Below are 17500 nucleotides of genomic sequence, written 5' to 3'. Positions count from 1 at the left end.
TTAGAGACAAGGACAAATCTGATCAAATCAGTTTTTTGGAAAGACAACCGTGTGCCCGTTTGTCATGGTGTGTGTCAACAAATACTACGCTCACAGCTGAACACTCATCCATTCCCTCTGTAAAGTCAATTGATCTATGATGTTAACCGTGTGTACTGTGTGTTTCCAGGTGAGCCGTGTTCCAGTGGAGAGCTGTGAGCAGTACTCCTCCTGCAGCGGCTGCCTGGGGTCAGGAGATCCCCACTGTGGCTGGTGTGTCCTCCACAATGTGTAAGTACTGTATGACCACACGGTGCTGCTCTGACGCTGCGTTCCTGACATTACTATGTCCTCAACTCCATACTAACAAGTCACCTGAAGAACCAAAACGCTCTCTCTGTCAGGTGCTCCAGGAAGGATCGTTGTGAGAGGGCTGACGAGCCTCAGCGTTTTGCCTCCCGAGTGGAGCAGTGCGTCAAACTCAGTGTCCAGCCCGGAAACATCTCTGTCACCATGTCCAAAGTGCAGGTACGTCACCTGACAATAAATCATGTGTGTGCGTGCCCGTGTGTTTCTGTGTGTGTGTTCTCACATTGACGTGTCCTCACACTCTCCTCTCTCTCTGTATCCCTAGCTGGTGCTGCAGGCCCAGAATGTGCCTAACCTTTCGGCAGGGGTCAACTGCTCCTTTGAGGATTACACTGAGACAGAGGGACGCATCTTTGGGGGACGCATCTACTGCCTGTCCCCTTCCACACGAGAGGTCGCCCCCATCACACGCAACCAGGGTGAGACATTTAGCCACAGCATCCTCATGCTGCTATTTGCTAGTAATATAACCCAGTTACACTGTGTGTGAACAGCATTGGATTATTTGTCTGTGTGTAGATTGTGTTGTACTGTCACTCTTTCTTGGTGACAAACGTACTGTGAAGCTGTTAGGGCTGGGTTCCGGATAGAACCAAACAGCGCTCTATGCTTGCTTCATATATGACACCTCTAAAGGTTCTATATAGAACTATTTTGTAGAGTTCTTTGATCAGAACCCCAGGAGTTCTTCTTCACTGAACTACAACTGGTTCCATATAGAACCCTTAGGTTCTATATAGGGTTCTATATGGAACCAATTTCAGTTCTATATAGAACCTTTGGGCTTGGCAAGACTTGAACCCTTTTTGGTTCTATCTAGAACCTTTTTTTCTAAGAATGTACCATATTTAACTACAGTTGAAGTCGGAAGTTTACAAATTTCTTGTTAACAAACTATAGTTTTGGCAAGTCGGTTAGGACATCTACTTTGTGAATGACACAAGTCATTTTTCCAACAATTGTTTACAGACAGATTATCGCAATTCCAGTGGGTCAGAAGTTTACATACACTAAGTTGACTGCCTTTAAACAGCTTGGAAAATTCCAGAAAATGATGTCATGTATTTAGAAGCTTCTAATAGGCTAATTGACATCATTTGAGTCAATTAGAGGTGTACCTGTGGATGTATTTCAAGGCCTACCTTCAAACTCAGTGCCTCATTGCTTGACCTCATGAGAAAATAAATAAAAATCAGCCAAGATCTCAGAAAATAAATTCTAGACCTCCAAAAGTCTGTTTCATCCTTGGGAGCCATTTCCAAAAACATGAAGGTACCACGTTCATCTGTACAAACAATAGTACCAAGTATAAACACCATGGGACCACGCAGCCGTCATACTGCTCAGCAAGGAGACGCGTTCTGTCTCCTAGAGATTAACGTACTTTGGTGCACAAAGTACAAATCAATCCCAGAACAACAGCAAAGGACCTTGTGAAGATGCTGGAGGAAACAGGTACAAAAGTATCTATATCCACAGTAAAACGAGTCCTATATCGACATAGCCTGAAAGGCCGCTCAGCAAGGAAGAAGCCACTGCTCCAAAACTGCCATAAAAAAGCCAGACTACGGTTTGCAACTGCACATGGGGACAAAGATCATACTTTTTGGAGAAATGTCCTCTGGTCTGATGAAACAAAAATAGAACTGTTTGGCCATAATGACCATTGTTATTTTTGGAGGAAAAAGGGTGATGCTTGCAAGCTGCAGAACACCATCCCAACCATGAAGGACGGGGGAGGCAGCATCATGTTGTGGAGTGACTGTGGAGGGACTTTGCTGCAGGAGGGGCTGGAGCACTTCACAAAATAGATGGCTGCATGAGCATGGAAAATGATGTGGAGATATTGAAGCAACATCTCAAGACATCAGTCAGGAAGTTAATTAAAGCTTGGTCGCAAATGGGTCTTCCAAATGGACAATGACCTCAAACATGCTTCCAAAATGGCTTAAGGACAACAAAGTTAAGGTATTAGAGTGGCCATCACAAAGCCCTGACCTCAATCCCATGGAACATTTGTGGGCAGAACTAAAAAAGTGTGTGCGAGCAAGGAGGCCTACAAACCTGACTCAGTTACACCAGCTCTGTCAGGAGGCCTACAAACCTGACTCAGTTACACCAGCTCTGTCAGGAGGAATGGGCCAAAATTCACCCAACTTATTGTGGGAAGCTTGTGGAAGGCTACCTGAAACATATGACCCAAGTTAAACAATTTAAAGGCAATGCTACCAAATACTAATTGAATGTATGTAAACTTCTGATCCACTGGGAATATGATGAAAGAATTAAAAGCTGAAATAAATCATTCTCTCTACTATTATTCAGGAATTGTGAAAAACTGAGTTTAATTAAATGTATTTGGCTAAGGTGTATGTAAACTTCAGACTTCAACTGTATATACCGATATTGATGCAACGACCGGTTTGGGTTTTACTTTCAATGTTTGGTTTGCTAAATGTCATATCCGGTGCACGTAATGCCTGTTTTATAGTTTGGTCCATTTGCTACTTGAGTCATCTTTCTCCTCTTCCTGCTGCATGCTGCTAACCACACCAAGCCCCGCCCCCTGTCACTCAAGGAGAGAGCAGTTGCTCGACCACTGAGTCACAAGCACTGTCTTGTCATCCACTGCAGTCTGTTCAGGTGGATACTGACATGGTGTTCCATAATTACACCACTGTCTTGTCATCCACTGCAGTCTGGTCAGGTGGATACTGACATGGTGTTCCATAATTATACCACTGTCTTGTCATCCACTGCAGTCTGGTCAGGTGGATACTGACATGGTGTTCCATAATTACACCACTGTCTTGTCATCCACTGCAGTCTGGTCAGGTGGATACTGACATGGTGTTCCATAATTACACCACTGTCTTGTCATCCACTGCAGTCTGGTCAGGTGGATACTGACATGGTGTTCCATAATTACACCACTGTCTTGTCATCCACTGCAGTCTGGTCAGGTGGATACTGACATGGTGTTCCATAATTACACCACTGTCTTGTCATCCACTGCAGTCTGGTCAGGTGGATACTGACATGGTGTTCCATAATTACACCACTGTCTTGTCATCCACTGCAGTCTGGTCAGGTGGATACTGACATGGTGTTCCATAATTACACCACTGTCTTGTCATCCACTGCAGTCTGGTCAGGTGGATACTGACATGGTGTTCCATAATTACACCACTGTCTTGTCATCCACTGCAGTCTGGTCAGGTGGATACTGACATGGTGTTCCATAATTACACCACTGTCTTGTCATCCACTGCAGTCTGGTCAGGTGGATACTGACATGGTGTTCCATAATTACACCACTGTCTTGTCATCCACTGCAGTCTGGTCAGGTGGATACTGACATGGTGTTCCATAATTACACCACTGTCTTGTCATCCACTGCAGTCTGGTCAGGTGGATACTGACATGGTGTTCCATAATTACACCACTGTCTTGTCATCCACTGCAGTCTGGTCAGGTGGATACTGACATGGTGTTCCATAATTACACCACTGTCTTGTCATCCACTGCAGTCTGGTCAGGTGGATACTGACATGGTGTTCCATAATTACACCACTGTCTTGTCATCCACTGCAGTCTGGTCAGGTGGATACTGACATGGTGTTCCATAATTACACCACTGTCTTGTCATCCACTGCAGTCTGGTCAGGTGGATACTGACATGGTGTTCCATAATTACACCACTGTCTTGTCATCCACTGCAGTCTGGTCAGGTGGATACTGACATGGTGTTCCATAATTACACCACTGTCTTGTCATCCACTGCAGTCTGGTCATCCACTGCAGGTGGATACTGACATGGTGTTCCATAATTACACCACTGTCTTGTCATCCACTGCAGTCTGGTCAGGTGGATACTGACATGGTGTTCCATAATTACACCACTGTCTTGTCATCCACTGCAGTCTGGTCAGGTGGATACTGACATGGTGTTCCATAATTACACTCAACACTATACACGTCAGCTACTACAGCGACTGAAATGACTATAACACTCAATACTACACGTCAGCTACTACAGCGACTGAAATGACTGCAACACTCAACATTATACACGTCAGCTAGTACAGCGACTGAAATGACTATAACACTCAACACTATACACGTCAGCTACTACAGCGGGTGAAATGACTATAACACTCAATACTATACACGTCAGCTACTACAGCGACTGAAATGACTATAACACTCGACACTATACACATCAGCTACTACAGCGACTGAAATGACTAACACTCCACACTATCCACGTCAGCTACTACAGCGACTGAAATGACTATAACACTCAACACTATACACGTCAGCTACTACAGCGACTGAAATGACTGCAACACTCAACACTATACACGTCAGCTAGTACAGCGACTGAAATGACTATAACACTCAACACTATACACGTCTGCTACTACAGCGACTGAAATGACTATAACACTCAACACTATACACGTCAGCTACTACAGCGACTGAAATGACTATAACACTCAACACTATACACGTCAGCTACTACAGCGACTGAAATGACTAACACTCAACACTATCCACGTCAGCTACTACAGCGACTGAAATGACTATAACACTCAACACTATACACGTCAGCTACTACAGCGACTGAAATGACTATAACACTCAACACTATACACGTCAGCTACTACAGCGACTGAAATGACTATAACACTCAACACTATACACGTCAGCTACTACAGCGACTGAAATGACTGCAACACTCAACACTATACACGTCAGCTACTACAGCGACTGAAATGACTGCAACACTCAACACTATACACGTCAGCTACTACAGCGACTGAAATGACTATAACACTCAACACTATACACGTCAGCTACTACAGCGACTGAAATGACTATAACACTCAACACTATACACGTCAGCTACTACAGCGACTGAAATGACTGCAACACTCAACAAGAGCTGCAGTTAGTTTCAGAGTGGGTGGCAAGGAATAAGTTAGACCTAAATATTTCCAAAACTAAAATCATTGTATTTGGGACAAATCATTCATTACACCCTAAACCTCAACTACATCTCCTAATGAATAATGTGTAAATTGAGCAAGTTGAGGTGACTAAACTGCTTGGAGTAACCCTGGATTGTACACTGTCATGGTCAACACATATTGATGCAGTAGTAGCTAAGATGGGGAGAAGTCTGTCCATAATAAAGCTCTGTTCTGCCTTCTTAACATCACTATCAACAATGCAGGTCCTATTGGCTCTAGTTTTGTCACACCTTGACTACTGTTCAGTAGTGTGTTCAGGTGCCACAAAGAGCGTCTTAGGAAAATTGCAGTTGGCTCAGTACAGGGCAGCACAGCTGGACCTTAAAAGTACACAGAGCTAACATTAATTATTTACATGACAGACTATGGGAGGCGCACAGTACTACATAGAGCCATGACTACATGGAACTACATTCCACATCAGGTAACTGATGCAAGCAGTAGAATCAGATTGATAAAAACAGGTAAAAATACACCTTATGGAACAGCAGGGACTGTGAAGAGACACACTAAAGTATAGCCACATGCATAGGCACACATTGTGATATTGTTGAATGGTGGTATTAAACATGTTGTATTGTAGATATGTAGTGCTGTAATAATGTTAATGTTATGTGATGTCCTGTTTTATCTTTCATTGATGTAAGTGCTTTAATATGTTTGGAGCCCCGGAAGAGTAGCTGCTGCCTTGGCAGGAACTAATGGGGATCCGTAATAAGTCCCAGGAAGAGTAGCTGCTGCCTTGGCAGGAACTAATGGGGATCCATAATAAACCCCAGGAAGAGTAGCTGCTGCCTTGGCAGGAACTAATGGGGATCCATAATAAACCCCAGGAAGAGTAGCTGCTGCCTTGGCAGGAACTAATGGGGATCCGTAATAAGTCCCAGGAAGAGTAGCTGGTGCATCTAATGGGGATCCTAATAAGTCCCAGGAAGAGTAGCTGCTGCCTTGGCAATGGGGATCCATAATAAACCCCAGGAAGAGTAGCTGCTGCCTTGGCAGGAACTAATGGGGATCCATAATAAACCCCAGGAAGAGTAGCTGCTGCCTTGGCAGGAACTAATGGGGATCCGTAATAAGTCCCAGGAAGAGTAGCTGGTGCCTTGGCAGGAACTAATGGGGATCCGTAATAAGTCCCAGGAAGAGTAGCTGGTGCCTTGGCAGGAACTAATGGGGATCCGTAATAAGTCCCAGGAAGAGTAGCTGCTGCCTTGGCAGGAACTAATGGGGATCCATAATAAACCCCAGGAAGAGTAGCTGCTGCCTTGGCAGGAACTAATGGGGATCCATAATAAACCCCAGGAAGAGTAGCTGCTGCCTTGGCAGGAACTAATGGGGATCCGTAATAAGTCCCAGGAAGAGTAGCTGGTGCCTTGGCAGGAACTAATGGGGATCCGTAATAAGTCCCAGGAAGAGTAGCTGGTGCCTTGGCAGGAACTAATGGGGATCCGTAATAAGTCCCAGGAAGAGTAGCTGCTGCCTTGGCAGGAACTAATGGGGATCCATAATAAACCCCAGGAAGAGTAGCTGCTGCCTTGGCAGGAACTAATGGGGATCCGTAATAAGTCCCAGGAAGAGTAGCTGCTGCCTTGGCAGGAACTAATGGGGATCCATAATAAACCCCAGGAAGAGTAGCTGCTGTCTTGGCAAGAACTAATGGGGATCCATAATAAACCCTAGGAAGAGTAGCTGCTGCCTTGACAGGAACTAATGGGGATCCATAATAAACCCCAGGAAGAGTAGCTGCTGCCTTGGCAGGAACTAATGGGGATCCGTAATAAGTCCCAGGAAGAGTAGCTGCTGCCTTGGCAGGAACTAATGGGGATCCATAATAAACCCCAGGAAGAGTAGCTGCTGCCTTGGCAGGAACTAATGGGGATCCATAATAAACCCAGGAAGAGTAGCTGCTGCCTTGGCAGGAACTAATGGGGATCCGTAATAAGTCCCAGGAAGAGTAGCTGGTGCCTTGGCAGGAACTAATGGGGATCCGTAATAAGTCCCAGGAAGAGTAGCTGCTGCCTTGGCAGGAACTAATGGGGATCCATAATAAACCCCAGGAAGAGTAGCTGCTGCCTTGGCAGGAACTAATGGGGATCCATAATAAACCCCAGGAAGAGTAGCTGCTGCCTTGGCAGGAACTAATGGGGATCCGTAATAAGTCCCAGGAAGAGTAGCTGGTGCCTTGGCAGGAACTAATGGGGATCCGTAATAAGTCCCAGGAAGAGTAGCTGGTGCCTTGGCAGGAACTAATGGGGATCCGTAATAAGTCCCAGGAAGAGTAGCTGCTGCCTTGGCAGGAACTAATGGGGATCCATAATAAACCCCAGGAAGAGTAGCTGCTGCCTTGGCAGGAACTAATGGGGATCCATAATAAACCCCAGGAAGAGTAGCTGCTGCCTTGGCAGGAACTAATGGGGATCCGTAATAAGTCCCAGGAAGAGTAGCTGGTGCCTTGGCAGGAACTAATGGGGATCCGTAATAAGTCCCAGGAAGAGTAGCTGGTGCCTTGGCAGGAACTAATGGGGATCCGTAATAAACCCCAGGAAGAGTAGCTGCTGCCTTGGCAGGAACTAATGGGGATCCGTAATAAGTCCCAGGAAGAGTAGCTGCTGCCTTGGCAGGAACTAATGGGGATCCATAATAAACCCCAGGAAGAGTAGCTGCTGTCTTGGCAAGAACTAATGGGGATCCATAATAAACCCTAGGAAGAGTAGCTGCTGCCTTGACAGGAACTAATGGGGATCCATAATAAACCCCAGGAAGAGTAGCTGATGCCTTGGCAGGAACTAATGGGGATCCGTAATAAGTCCCAGGAAGAGTAGCTGCTGCCTTGGCAGGAACTAATGGGGATCCATAATAAACCTGGTTCACAGTTGGCGTTCCAATTCATCCCAAAGGTGTTCAATGGGGTTGAGGTCAGGGCTCTGTGCAGGCCAGTCAAGCTCTTCCACACCGATCTCAACAAACCATTTCTGCATGGACCTCGCTTTGTGCACGGGGGCATTGTCATTTTGAAACAGGAGAGACCTTCCCCAAACTGTTGCCAGTTGGAAGCACGGAATCGTCTAGAATGTCATTGTACACTGTTACGTTAAGATTTCCCTTCACTGGAACTAAGGGGCCATGAGAACCAGCCCCAGACTATTATTGCTCCTTCACCAAACTTTACAGTTGGCAATATGCATACGGGCAGGTAGCATTCTCCTGGCATCTTCCAAACCCAGATTCGTCCTGTCGGACTGCCAGATGGTGAAGCGTGATTCATCACTCCAGAGAACACGTTTCCACTGCTACAATTGCGGCGAGCTTTACACCACTCCAGCCGACGCTTGGCATTGCACATGGTAATCATAGGCTTATGTGCAGCTGCTCGGCCATGGAAACCCATTTCATAAAGCTCCTGACGAACAGTTCTTGTGCTGACTTTGCTTCCAGAGGCAGTTTGTAACTCGCCAGTGAGCGTTGCAACCGAGGACAGACAATTTTTACACGCTACGTGCTTCAGCACTCGGCGGTCCCATTCTGTGAGCTTGTGTGGCCTACCACTTCTCGGCTGAGCCGTTGATGCTCCTAGACATTTCCACTTCACAATAACAGCACTTACAGTTGACTGGGGCAGCTCTAGCGGGGCAGAAATGTGACAATCCCACTTGCTGGAAAGGTGGCATCCTATGACGGTGTCACGTTAAAAGTTACTGAGCTCTTCAGTAAGGCCATTCTACTGACAATGTTTGTCTATGGAGATTGCATGGCTGTGTGCTCGATCTTGTACACCTGGTAGCAACGGGTGTGGCTGAAACAGCCAAAGCCACAAATTTGAAGGGGTCTTCACGTACTTTTGTATATATACTGTATAAAAGGAAAGAAAAGATGCAATGTAACATCTATTTAGGGTCACCTGGAAACACTGACCAACACTTTGGTTCCTACCTTGTCAATAATTCCTCCCTGGTTTATGTATTTCTTGTCATGTCAAACCCCAATGTATTCAAGACGCTGCCCACTATATTCCAATTATATAATTAGAATAATGTGGAAATTAAAATAATAGTAAAGGAAATGCAGATTCATTTTTTTTGAACAGTACAAAACAATCAGAATGGAGAAAGACCCATTGGAATCACTTAAAATGTATGTGTTGCCACCCTGAGGTCATGAGCTACTCATAAAGCCTATTTAGAACTTGTATTATTCAAAAATGTAAAATACCATCGAATATGGTCATGCTGTCAAAAATATGAAAAATATTGTGAAATATTTATTGGCCTTTTCACCCAGTTCTGAAAGCTGTATCTGACTGTACCTCTTTCTAGGGGACAAGCGTACTGTGAAGCTATATCTGACTGTACCTCTTTCTAGGGGACAAGCGTACTGTGAAGCTGTATCTGAAGTCTAAGGAGACAGGGAAGAAGTTTGCCAGTGTGGACTTTGTCTTCTACAACTGCAGTGTGCACCAATCGTAAGTTCCGCTTTACCTAATTCTGTGTGTGTGTGTGTGTGTGTGTATGTGAGAGAGAAAGAGAGATAGAGAAAGAGGAGTGAGAAATAGAGAAAGAGAGAAAGATACCCTCTCCTCTCTGCTCTGCAGTGCTTGTTACTGCTGATGAGATCAGACTCTTAATGTCATTTTCTTAATAACTTGGAGCTCCTCTGATGTCATTGATAAAGTTTTACTACACTGAGTTATGTCCCTTTACATCTGAGATCTCTTTTCCTCCCTTCCTCCACACCACTCTCTCCACATTTTGGCTTGAGGCTGTCAGCCCCTGTATCTATCCCACCATCCCTAACTCTGCCTTTCACTGAACACATACAGTACCAGTCAAAAGTTTGGAAACACCTACTCATTCCTGGGTTTTTCTTTATTTTTGGCTATTTTCTACATTGTATAATAATACTGAAGACATCAAAACTATTAAATAACACATATGGAATCATGTAGTGACCAAAAAAGTGTTTAAACAAATCAAAATAGTTTTTATATTTGAGATTCTTCCAATTAGCCACCCTTTGCCTTGATGACAGCTTTGCACACTCTTGGTATTCTTTCAACCAGCTTCATGAGGTCGTCACCTGGAATGCATTTCAATTAACAGGTTTGCTTTGTTAAAAGTTCATTTGTGGAATTTCTTTCCTTCTTAATGCATTTGAGCCAGTCAGTTGTGTTATGACAAGGTAGGGGTGGTATACAGAAGATCACCCTATTTGGTAAAAGACCGAGTCCATATTATGGCAAGAACAGCTCAAATAATCAAAGAAAAAATATAGTCCATCGTTACTTTAAGACATGAAGGTCAGTCAATACGGAAAATTTCAAGAACTTTGAAGGTTTCTTCAAGTGCATTCGCAAAAACCATTAAGCAGCATGATGAAACTGGCTCTCATGAGGACCCCCACAGGAAAGGAATACCCAGAGTTACCTCTGCTGCAGAGGATAAGTTCATTAGAGTTAAGTGCACCTCAGATTGCATCCCAAATAATTGCTTCAGAGTTCAAGTAACTGACACATCTCAACATCAACTTTTCAGAGGAGACTGCCTGAATCAGGCCTTCATGGTCAAATTCCTGCAAAGAAACCAGTACTAAAGAACACCAATAATAAGAAGAGACTTGCTTGGGCCAAGAAACACGAGCAATGGACATTAGACCGGTGGAAATCTGTCCTTTGGTCTGATGAGTCCAACTGTGAGATTTTTGGTTCCAACTGCTTTGTCTTTGTGAGATGCAGAGTAGGTTAACGGATGATCTCCGCATGTGTGGTTCCCACAGTGAAGCATGGAGGAGGAGGTGTGATGGTGTCAGGGTGCTTTGCTGGTGACACTGTCAGTGATTTATTTAGAATTCAAGGTACACTTAACCAGCATGGCTACCACAGAATTTTGCAGAAATACGCCATCCCATCTGGTTTGCGCTTAGTGGGACTATCATTTGTTTTTCAACAGGACAATGACCCAACACACCTCCAATCTGTGTAAGGGCTATATGACCAAGAAGCAGAGTGATGGAGTGCTGCATCAGATGACCTGGCCTCCACAATCACCCGACCTCAACCCAATTGAGATGGTTTGGGATGAGTTGGACCGAAGAGTGAAGGAAAAGCAGCAAACAAATGCTCAGCATATGTGGGAACTCCATCAAGACTGCTGGAAAAGCATTCCAGGTGAAGCTGGTTGATAGAATCCCAAGAGCGTGCAAAGCTGTCATCAAGGCAAAAAGTGGCTACTTTGAAGAATCTAAAATCTAAAATATATTTTTATTTATTTAACACTGTTTTGGTAACTACATGATTCCATATGTGTTATTTCACAGTTTTGATGTCTTCACTATTATTCTACAATGTAGAAAATAGTAAAAAATAAAGAAAAACCCTTGAATGAGTAGGTGTGTCCAAACTTTTGACTGGTTCTGTATATATGGTCCAAAGACCGCCATCTTCCCTCTCACCCATTTCCCACCCAATTACTATATATTTAATCTCTCCCTCTTCCTCTTCCTTCCCCATTTCCCCTATGTCTCTTCTTCCTCTCCTCCTCCTCCCTCTCCTCCCCTCTAACTCTCCTCTACCCCTCATTCTCTCCCTCTCCTCCCCTCTAAATCTCCTCTACCCCACTCATTCTCACCCTATCCTCCCCTATAACTCTCCTCTACCCCACTCATTCTCTCCCTATCCTCCCCTCTAACTCTCCTCTACCCCTCATTCTCTCCCTCTCTTCCCCTCTAACTCTCCTCTATCCCCCATTCTCTCGCTCTCCACCCCTCTAACTCTCCTCTACCCCCTCATTCTCCCCCTCTCCTCGCCTCTACCCCCATTCTCTCCTTCTCCTCCCCTCTAACTCTCCTCTACCCCCTCATTCTCTCCCTCTCCTTCCCTCTAACTCTCCTCGTCCCCCCACATTCTCTCCCTCTCCTCCCTTCTACCTCTCCCCTTCCTTTCCCGCTCTCCCTTTCTCTCTTATTTCCTGTTGGTCCTCTCTCCTTCTGGTCCAGATGTTCCTCTCTGCTCTTATTTATCAAACTGATTTTTTCCCTGGCCTCTGCTCTGTGAGCTGCATACATTAGCACAGCAATATTATACTAATTAGCTGCCCTGGCGCCCCATTACAGCTGGACATAATGGAGAGTGTATGTAAAGTGTTCACCTGGACCTCTTATCAAGGCCCGATTCAACGTCTTTGAACCTAGAGGATGTGTGATTATATATGGGCCTCTGTAATGTGTGGGTGTGCGCTGTCTACCATGTGTTTGTGAGGGACTGTGTGTGTGTGTGTGTGTGTATGTGTGTGTGTGCGTGCGTGTGTGCATGAGGACTGGTTAAGCTCTCTCACCATGCCTCTCTCATTGAATAAGCAGGCATAGTGAGGTCTTTGATGTGCTGTATGCAACACAGCCCATCAGGACTTTACAGTACACTACAGTCTAGTTTTAACAACCCAGCCTTGTCAGCCATATAGAACCCACGTGATCCCCTGAACTACTCCCCTCCTGACCTCTGAACCCTGACCCCAGCGTGTGTAGACTGCCAGTGGGCCGTGTGTGCCAACGGGGCTGCTGTGCAATAAAAAGCTTTCCTCAGAGGTGACAGGCATGGTGGGCGGAGAGGGCACTCTACTTGGCAAGGCCAGCTATTTACATACACAGTAACAATATTAGAGTTTTGCATTTAAAAGACTGCCGGAATAGTTTAATTTAGCGTGTGAGGGACTGAATGTATTTTTAATGAGAGGAGCGAGGAGGGAAAGAGGGGGAGGGGAGAAAACAAGTGAAGGAGAGATGGATTGTGCCCTTTGTGTTGGGGATAATGCATCCACAGAGCTAAAAGGTTAGCGCCTCAGCCAAACCACAGCGCCTATTAGAATATAAAAAGAATGAGGAAATGCATGCAGGATTCACAGCCTTGAAAAGGCCCCACTCATGGAAGGCAGAGAGCCCTGAGACAGGCTCTCGTAGGCGGGCTGGGTGCTCACTTCATCTCCCTGCTGTCCGTGTTAAGGAAGCTTCTCTGAAAATCTACTTCACCAAGCTACCACTTACTTCACACTGGAAGAAATTAAGCTACACTATCGCTATCCTTTAGAATAATATAGTTGAATTAACCAAAGTTAAAAAGTAGTTTGCTACATTCAAACTGCTTAATGAAAAATGATCAGATGTACATGTGAAATGTCAAATACAAATTGCAAGAACATATTCACTTTGAGGTCATTTGTTAACAGAATGTGTCATTTAGCCTATTAAACACAATCATGACGTTTCAAGGGAGAGTTAGGCAGGTCTGATGCTGAAAAGACAGGAAATGATTGCCCACTTCTGTCACGCCCTGACCTTAGTTATCTTTGTTTTCTTTCTTATTTTGGTTAGGTCAGGTTGTGACGAGGGTGGTTTAGTTTTTTTCTTGTCTAGGTGAAGTTGCCGGTCAGCACTCGTGTCTTATAGCGTCACGTTCATTTAGTTGTTTTGTTAGTTTGTTTAGTGTTCTTCGTGTAAATAAAGAAGAATGTATTCTTATCACGCTGTGCCTTGGTCTCCTCGTTATGACGAACGTGACAACTTCACCCATATTAGTAGTATTATCATTTGAAAGCAGTGTGTAGTTCCAGTAGTTAGCTACACCACTACATGGCAAGAAAGTAAAACTCTACCTAGATTTTTATTTTAGTTCAACTACCACCAAGCTCCTGCAAAATATAGTTAAATGACTAGTTGAACTACATGTAGTCCACTACTGTCATGTATTGTCATGTTATGTCTTGTTCCTGTTCTTTCTCTTCACTTCGTTTCCCCCTGCTGGTCGTATTAGGTTACCTTCTCTCCCTTTCCTTCCCCCAGCTGTTCCTCATCTCCTCTAACTACCTCGTTTACTCTCTCCCACCTGTTCCCTTTTTTCCCTCTGATTAGGTCTCTATTTCTCTCTCTGTTTCTGCTTCTGTCTTTGTCAGATTCTCGTTTGCTTCACCCTTGTCCCGTCCTGTCATAATCTGCCTCTTCATCAGATGCTACATGTGATCAGGTACCTCTGTCCTCTACAACCCGCGCCTACCCGGAGAGACCAGCAGTCTGTTGCCGCTAACCCTGCTATTCTCCTCTGCTGCTAGAAGGGGACTCTCCTGTAAAGATCAGAGGACTTTATGATTTATTTGTCGCCCTCTCTGCGGGTTGTCTATTTTGTCAACCGATACATCTGAAGAGGATTTATGTCTTCCCTGTGTTTGGACATTAAAAGACTCTGTTTCTGTTAAACCGCTTTTGGGTCCTCACTCACCTGCATAACAACTACTCCCCAACATGGCTGCCTGCTACTGGCCTGGTGCTTCTTGAACCACCTGTTGTAACAGGACAAGAACATTAGGCTTCAACATTCTGGTAACATTCTACCAATGTAAAGAATGGTTTGGATGGGAAGAAGAGGTCTTCTGTGGTATCCACTCTCACTTCAATCATCCCAATTGTCTTTTCAATCTATCTATCACAGAACAACACACTGTAGGTGTTAGGCTGAAAACAACTAGAGATACGCAGTGATACACCTGATAGATGTTCTGAGTTGTTAGGTTGGAGGTAGAGGAGAGAAGCTGAGTTTACTGTTGCCCAGGTTCAGGTGTGATATTTACAGGCAGCAGAGGGTAAGTGATGGGGCTCTGGTCCTGGCAGTGTGCCACTCCACTTGGCAGTACTGAGTCTAATAGACGGTATGTCTGAATCCCTTGCTTACACCTCTCCTCTACCGTTTCTCTCATTTACCTCTGCCTTTCCTCCTGAAGCAGGCAGAACAAAGGAAACAGCCTCTGAGTGTTCATTCACCCAGCTCCTGAATAGGCACTATAGCAACAATAAAGCATGTTTGGAATTTCAGCAGAAACAAGCAAAGCTTTAATTAAACCCATTTATTTTTCATTTGACTAGGCAAGTCAGTTAGGACCAAATTCTCATTTACAGTGACAGTCTACACAGACCAAACCCGGACGGCTCTACGCTAATTGTGCGCCGCCCTATGGGACTCCCAATCACGGCTGGTTGTGATACAACCTGGATTTGAACTAGGGTGTCTGTAGTGACGCCTCTAGCACTGAGATGCAGTACCTTGGACAGCTGTGCCACTTGGGAGCCCGATAGGGTGGGGCACAATGGGCCCAGTGTCGTCCGGGTTTGGCCGGTGTAGGCCTCCATTATAAATAAGAATTTGTTCTTAACTGACTAATAACATAAATAAAAATCTGATCATTATATCAATGTATATGTTTACTGATAGTGATATGAAGTATACTTTAACAGTGGGAAATGGTAGATCTACTGTAGGTCTACTGTATGCATGCTTAAATACATCTATTCTGTATTTGATTAAGTAATAATGTATGCTTTTGGGTGGTCTGCTTAGCAGACAGGAAACATTGACTAGTTTGCAGTAGCAGCCCCAGAGCACGACAGAGGCTTTGATTTCCTGCTGTAGGACATACACATCTCCCAGTGTGGCGCTAAGAATCAGCAGGGTTCAAAGGGCATTGCCCCCTTCTCTGTCTGCATCTGGCTGGGATCGATAGACCCAGATGTCTGGAGACTAGAAGGTAATACCCCTCAGAAGCAAACAAATAGCGGGCTGTTAGCGTAGCACAAATCCACCCTCTCTCTCTCTCTGTCTCTCTCTCTCTCTCTGTCTCTCTGTCTCGTACTCTCTCTCTCTCTCTCTCTCTCTCTCTCTCTCTCTCTCTCTGTCTCGTCTCTCTCTCTCTCTCTCACTGTCTCGTACTCTCTCTCTCTGTCTCGTACTCTCTCTCTCTCTCTCTCTCTGTCTCGTACTCTCTCTCTGTCTCGTACTCTCTCTCTCTCGCTCTCTCTCTCTCTGTCTCGTACTCTCTCTCTCTCTCTGTCTCTCTCTCTGTCTCGTACTCTCTCTCTCTCTCTCTCTCTGTCTCTCTCGTACTCTCTCTCTCTCTCTCTCGCTCTCTGTCTCTCTCTCTGTCTTTCTCTCTCATACTTCCTCCCCATAGTAACACACATACAGGAATCGATTATAGACTTTATCCCGTAGAGCTAGGATGGTAGTGGGTCCTGCTCATTATAGTAGTGTGGAGCTGTGCTACACATGCCTCATTCTGTCACTGGAATATGGGAGTAAGAGGCACGTTAAAGGGCTTTGTAGAACTCATAAAGATTTTTGAGAAATCAATGTGTTTATGTGGGGCGAAGCGGAGTGGATTCAAACTAATGCATGTATTTTATTTCATCCTCTATTTTACTCTCCTGTAGCTATAAAAACCTTGTTGAGGCTGCTGGTAATCTATGTTCATTTATGCTTTCTGAACTAAGGAAAAAAACAGGCTTATCTGGGCCTGGCAGCTTATTTGAATATAAGCCTTTGAACATGTTGAATAGGAAGGAGTATATCGATCTAGACATTTTCCTCTCTGTTGTTATTTTACTCTCTGTTGGAGACATGGCAACTGGAAGATGAAAACTTTGCTGTGTTCTGCTCTGTTCGGTTCTGTTTGGTTCGGTTCTGTTCGGTTCTGCTCTGTTCTGTTCTGCTCTGTTCTGCTCACACCAATCTGTGGCTCACACAGCGTTTGACCGAGCAGCCCTGCCACACTATACTGTTAGCTCCAAGGGTCAATAATAAAAATGAGTTCAGAACACGGAGACACACTGACACATTCTTCCTAATGTAAGATAATTACTCTACTGAAGTGACTTGAAACGTTTTGAGGTAGATGACCTCAGGTGTTGAATCACCTTTTACAGGCCGTTGGTTTACCCTAGTGTTTAGTGATGGAGGATGGAACAGCCAGCCTCAGAGGCAGGGTTGGTTCTGAACATCTATTCTAAAGGCTGATTGATCCATTAACTGAGGTAAATGTTTCATTAGGCATCTACCCGTGTCCTGGAAGGCTGTGTTGTATTCTAATGTTGCTTCTAAATGATTGTTAAATGACTTAATTGGACAAATCACTAGCAGAATTGATTTTGATGAGTTTGTGTACCCGTGTTAAGAGCCAACCCTGAAGTGTTTTTTTTGTAGTGAACAATCGCGGCATCAACTTTTGATTCGAAAGAGACTGATCGTTCTCACAATTTTCTGTGAGAGTGAAATTAATATAATTCAAATCATGTTGTTTTTCAAGTAC

At 44.7% G+C, this 17500-nt stretch overlaps 1 protein-coding gene across 2 annotated transcripts in view; it reads left to right on the top strand.

The window, feature by feature from the left end:
• Positions 1 to 17500, top strand: part of LOC115102282 (plexin-A1-like) — a 305508-nt gene that overhangs the window by 188242 nt on the left and 99766 nt on the right. For both annotated transcript variants that reach the window (XM_029622073.2, XM_029622072.2), the window contains exons 5-8: positions 170 to 270; positions 384 to 507; positions 614 to 767; positions 9744 to 9843. In XM_029622073.2, coding sequence (XP_029477933.2) covers positions 170 to 270; positions 384 to 507; positions 614 to 767; positions 9744 to 9843 — 479 coding nt within the window. The remainder of the gene's footprint in view (positions 1 to 169; positions 271 to 383; positions 508 to 613; positions 768 to 9743; positions 9844 to 17500) is intronic.

Source organism: Oncorhynchus nerka, linkage group LG20, assembly GCF_034236695.1.
Source record: "Oncorhynchus nerka isolate Pitt River linkage group LG20, Oner_Uvic_2.0, whole genome shotgun sequence".
In the NCBI taxonomy this organism is placed as follows: domain Eukaryota; kingdom Metazoa; phylum Chordata; class Actinopteri; order Salmoniformes; family Salmonidae; genus Oncorhynchus; species Oncorhynchus nerka.
Note: the sequence above shows the minus strand (reverse complement) of the source record. Positions and strands in the feature narration are given on the sequence as shown.